The 4838-nt window shown below is 34.8% G+C and overlaps 1 protein-coding gene across 1 annotated transcript; it reads right to left on the bottom strand.

Annotated features, from left to right (window-relative positions):
- Nucleotides 1–1105: 1105 nt before the first annotated feature.
- Nucleotides 1106–2521, bottom strand: LOC140956051 (uncharacterized). Its single transcript, XM_073412096.1, has one exon. The coding sequence runs from the start codon at nt 2519–2521 to the stop codon at nt 1106–1108; it is 1416 nt and encodes a 471-aa protein (XP_073268197.1).
- Between the last annotated feature and the right edge of the window lie 2317 nt (nt 2522–4838).

Below are 4838 nucleotides of genomic sequence, written 5' to 3'. Positions count from 1 at the left end.
ATGTATATCTTCCAAGGTTTTTAATTTTACTGGAGTAGAGCAAGGTGTAGATTGTTGACTGTTATCACTGCTAATATTCTTAACTAACTCTCCAACTGTAGAATTTGGATGGTAATGTTCAACATTATCGGGTTGGGCTGCAGCAGAATGTTCTTCAGAATTTTCACCTTCAACTTCATCTCCTTTAAGATTGAGAGATAAGTGTTTTTGGTTCATCAGATTTCTTTCCCAATTCCATGACCTATCTTCACTGAAAATCACACTTTTTGAGAGAACAATCTTCTTAGATTTTAGATCATACACTCTATACCCCTTCTCACAGCTACCATATCCAACAAAGACTCCCTTTCTAGCTTTGCTATCCCATTTTTGCCTTAGTGATGATGGGATATGTGTGTAGCACAAGCAATAAAACACCTTCAGATGCTTGACTCCTGGCTTTCTTCCCGTGAAGGCTTTAAATGGAGTTTTTTTCAATAACTGAAGTTGTATAACATCTGTTCTGAATATACACAGTTGTATTCACAGCTTCTACCTAGAAGATTACTGGCATTTCTTTCTTTATCAGCATGGAACTTGCCATTTCACAGATTGTTCTATTTCTCCTCTCTGCAACTCTATTTTGTTGAGGAGAGTATGCACCTGTCAACTGCCTCTCCATTCCTTGTTTTACACAGAATTCTTCAAACTCATTTGAGGTATATTCACCACCTCTATCACTCCTCAGCTTTTTCAATTTATATCCACATTATAGCTCAATGAATGCTTTAAATTTCTTGAACACATTGAGTGGATTAGATTTGTTTATGAGGAAGTATACCCAGCATATTCTTGAGTAATCATCAATGAATGTGATGAAGTATCTGTTCCCTCCCACTGATTCATTCTGCATTGGTCCACACAGATCTATGTGGATTAATTCCAGTGGATAGCTTGCTCTCCATGTTTGTTTTTTGTCAAATTTCTCCCTGTGATGTTTGCCTAAAGCAGAGCCTGCACATACATCTTCCACTTCTGTTAGAACAGGAAGTCCACATACCATCTCTTTCTACTGCATCTTCTTCATGCTAGCAAAGTTCAAGTGTCCCAGTCTTCTATGCCATATCTAGGAGTCCTTAATCACTGAAGCTTTCCTTGTTGCAGGTGTGATGGACTCAAGTGAAAGTGGAAAGCATCGATTTCCTCCCATGATCACTATTGCTACAACATTGTTGAGACTTTCATCATCAAATATCACTGCTTTGTTACCTCTAAAAATGATATAATAACCATGCTCTATCATCTGGTCTACACTCAATAGATTTTCATCCAATCCGGGAACAAGCAGTACTTCTTTTATATATCTCTTTCCATGCTGAGTTTCCACAACCAATGTGCCTTTTCCAGTTGCTTGCACAAGGTCTCTTGAGCCCATCTTTACTTTATAGGTCACTATTCTATTGATATTGATTAATTCAGATTCTTGAGATGTCATGTGGTTGTTACAGGCACTATCCACAAACCATACCTTTCTATCTTGCAAGCTTGTAGAATGGCAAGCATATAACATGGTTTTAGTGGTTACTCTATCTTCTTTTGCATAATTTGCTAGTTGTTTGTGACTGTGACTTTCACAGTCTTTTGCAATATGGCCAAACCGATTGCATCTTCCACATCTTGGTTTTCCTTTGTGTCTACATAATCTAAAGTGTTGCTTTTGGTAGACTTGACACTGTGGCTTTACACTTGCTTGACTACTTCCCCAAGCAGTGTTGTTCCAGCTTGAATTGTTGTAGTTATTTAAGTTTTTGTTTAGAGTCCAATTTGATCCCCTCCTGTCTTGTGATTGCCATTTTTGAGTAGATCTGCCTTGGAAACCCTTATGTGAACTGTACGCTTGATTGTTTCCAACCTTTAAATTGCTAAAAGATTTCTCTGTTCTTGTTAGCTTATCCCTTTCATCATGCAGATCCTTCCTCTTATCATAGACTTTGATAGAAGCAATGACTTCTTCTGCTCTTAGAACATCAAGATCTCGTGTCTCTTTAATGATTGACACAATGGACTTATATCTTCTTCTTAGACTCATTAGCAGTTTCTGCACAATTTTGTTTTCTGATACATCTTCTCCTAATGATTTCAGGTTATTCACAGTTGCAAAGAATTTAGCTAGATATCCATCAAAGCTTTCACCTTCTGACATTCTAAGGTATTCAAAGTCTGCTCTAACTGCTTGAAGTTTTACAGCTCTAACCTTTTTATCTCCTCTGAATTCTCTGCTCAAAATGTCCCAAGCTCCTTTTGCAGTCTTCTCGTTTCTTATGCGTGGGAAAAGGTCATTTGTTAATGCTCCTTGTATGAAGCTTAATGCCTTTGCATTCTTGATTTTGTTTTCTCTGGAGGTAGTGGATGTTTGCAATGTAGTTTGCTCAGCTTCACTCTCTTCATCGCCGCATCCATTTGCAACCTCAGGTGATTGATGAGACTGTATTCCAACTTCTATTACGTCCCATAGATTGAATGCTATGAGGATTGTCTCCATTTTTACAGCCTAAAAGTCGTAATTTGTGCCATTGAACTGTGGAGTTCTTAGATCTCCTCCAGCAAAGCTTGATCCTACCATTTTTTAGTAATCAACAATTTAATCAATCTATTTTCACAATTTACGCCCCTCTTAGGAATTAGTTTTTGAGCTCTGATACCATGTTTGTTTTCTAGAGTTATTGAGAAGAAATTGTAAACAAGTTTGCAGAGAAGATCGAGGAGTAAACTCTTGTATTTTTCTACTGTTTCATTAATGCAGAAAACTCTGCTTTTATACACGTTGAAAGTAACTGATTCCTAGATTTTAGGAACCAAGATCATCTCATCCATTCATTAATGGAGGGCTACGATTCTTACACATGTAAAATCAGTTTGTAACAAATTTGTAACAGTAAAACCGACTATAACTGCCATAACTGTTTTAACTACTTCTTTAACTGATTTAACAGAATTCCTTTCGTTTCTTCATTCTTCTTGCTACAGCCTACGTAGTCTTCTTCTAAGACTTCAAAAACAAGTAACCAGCTTAGCTTTCAACAGTCTCCAGTCCACCGTCAAAGGAGATGGGAGTAACGCATGCCAATATCATGTGACTTACCTTTAATTTGAAAAACTCATAACTGGAGATCAAGAGGATTGGAATACATCGACTTTCCGATCAGTGATCAAGCGTTGTTGATCACCATGTTGAAGCAACAAAGAAAAAACTACTCGTAAATAAAAAAAATTCGGCATCACCTCCCCTACATTGGAGACTATCCACAGTTTTCAAACCTGCAATCTTTACAATAACCACAATCCAATTGACTCCAGCAATAATATACAACCTAATATCTATAGAAACTCAATCATTAAAAAACATTTGGTAGCACCTCCCCTATACTGGAAACTACCTACAAATCATCTCATCCATTAATGGAGGGCTACGATTCTTACACATGTAAGAATCGGTTTGTAATGGATTTGTAACAGTAAAACCAACTATAACTGCCATAACTGTTTTAACTGCTTCTTTAACTAATTTAACAGAATTCCTTCAATTTCTTCATTCTTCTTGCTACAGCCTGTGTAGTCTTCTTCTAAGACTTCAAAAACAAGTAACCAGCTTAGCTTTCAACAGTCTCCAGTCCACCGTCAAAGAAGATGGGAGTAATGCATGCCAACATCATGCGACTTACCTTCAATTTGAAAAACTTGTAACTGGAGATCAAAAGGATTGGAATACGTCGACTTTCTGGTCAGTGATCAAGCGTTGCTGATCACCATGTTGATGCAACAAAGAAAAACTACCCGTAAACAAAAAAAATTCGGCAGCACCTCCCCTACACTAGAGACTATCCACAGTTTTCAAACCTGTAATATTTACAATAACCACAATCCAATTGACTCCAACAACAATATACAACCTAATATCTATAGAAACTCAATCATTAAAAAACATTTGGCACCACCTCCCCTATACTGGAAACTACCTACAGTTTTCAAACTTGCAATCTTTACAATAACCACAATCCAATTGACTCCAGCAACATCATATATACAACCTAATATCTATAGAAATTCAATCATTAAAAAAAAATAAAAATTCTACGGTACCGCCCCTATATTATAAACTATCCACAGTTTTCATAGCTACAAATATTGATAATTACACAAATATTGCAAAATCAACTCTATACAACCTAACATCTATAGAAATTCAACATCTATATATTTTCAACTACCATCAATACAAATTCATAAATAACAATTAAAATTAATCAAAATAAGAAACAACATGACAAACAATAATATCCTAAAATTAAGATAAACTAATTAAATTTAATTCTATATTTCAATTAACATTTAAAACATAAATTAAACAATAACAATTATGGCAAAACAAACAATAATATCCTAAAATTAATAAATAAAATGAAAAAACTAAAGAACACTACACAAAACATCCTAAATACAAAACAAACAATACACAAAACTAAAAAAATACTACATCAATTCAAAATAAATTTAGGAATAAAAAATGCTTACCTTAATAGTGTGTTGATTTTAAGATTTTATCTACAAACAATACACAAAACAAAGAGCACCAAAAAAATAATTATAAATAAAATAAAAAAATACAAAGATAAAGAAAAAAGAATACATACCTTTTAATATGTTTAAAACTACCACCAAAACAACAAAATCTCTTCCAAAAACTAAACTCAAAAAGAGAGGAGAAGAGAAATAGAGATGAGAGCTAAGAGAAAAAATGAACTAAATGGGGAGAGGAGGGGTTTTATATAGCAATTTTTTTTTGACGGTATTACTGACGG

Source organism: Populus alba, chromosome 1, assembly GCF_005239225.2.
Source record: "Populus alba chromosome 1, ASM523922v2, whole genome shotgun sequence".
Taxonomy (NCBI): domain Eukaryota; kingdom Viridiplantae; phylum Streptophyta; class Magnoliopsida; order Malpighiales; family Salicaceae; genus Populus; species Populus alba.
This window is presented reverse-complemented; position numbering and strand designations above follow the sequence as displayed.

What these genes read in the sequence shown, in the direction of transcription:
- LOC140956051 (XM_073412096.1), bottom strand. Translation starts at nt 2,521, where the DNA reads ATGGAGACAATCCTCATAGCATTCAATCTATGGGACGTAATAGAAGTT.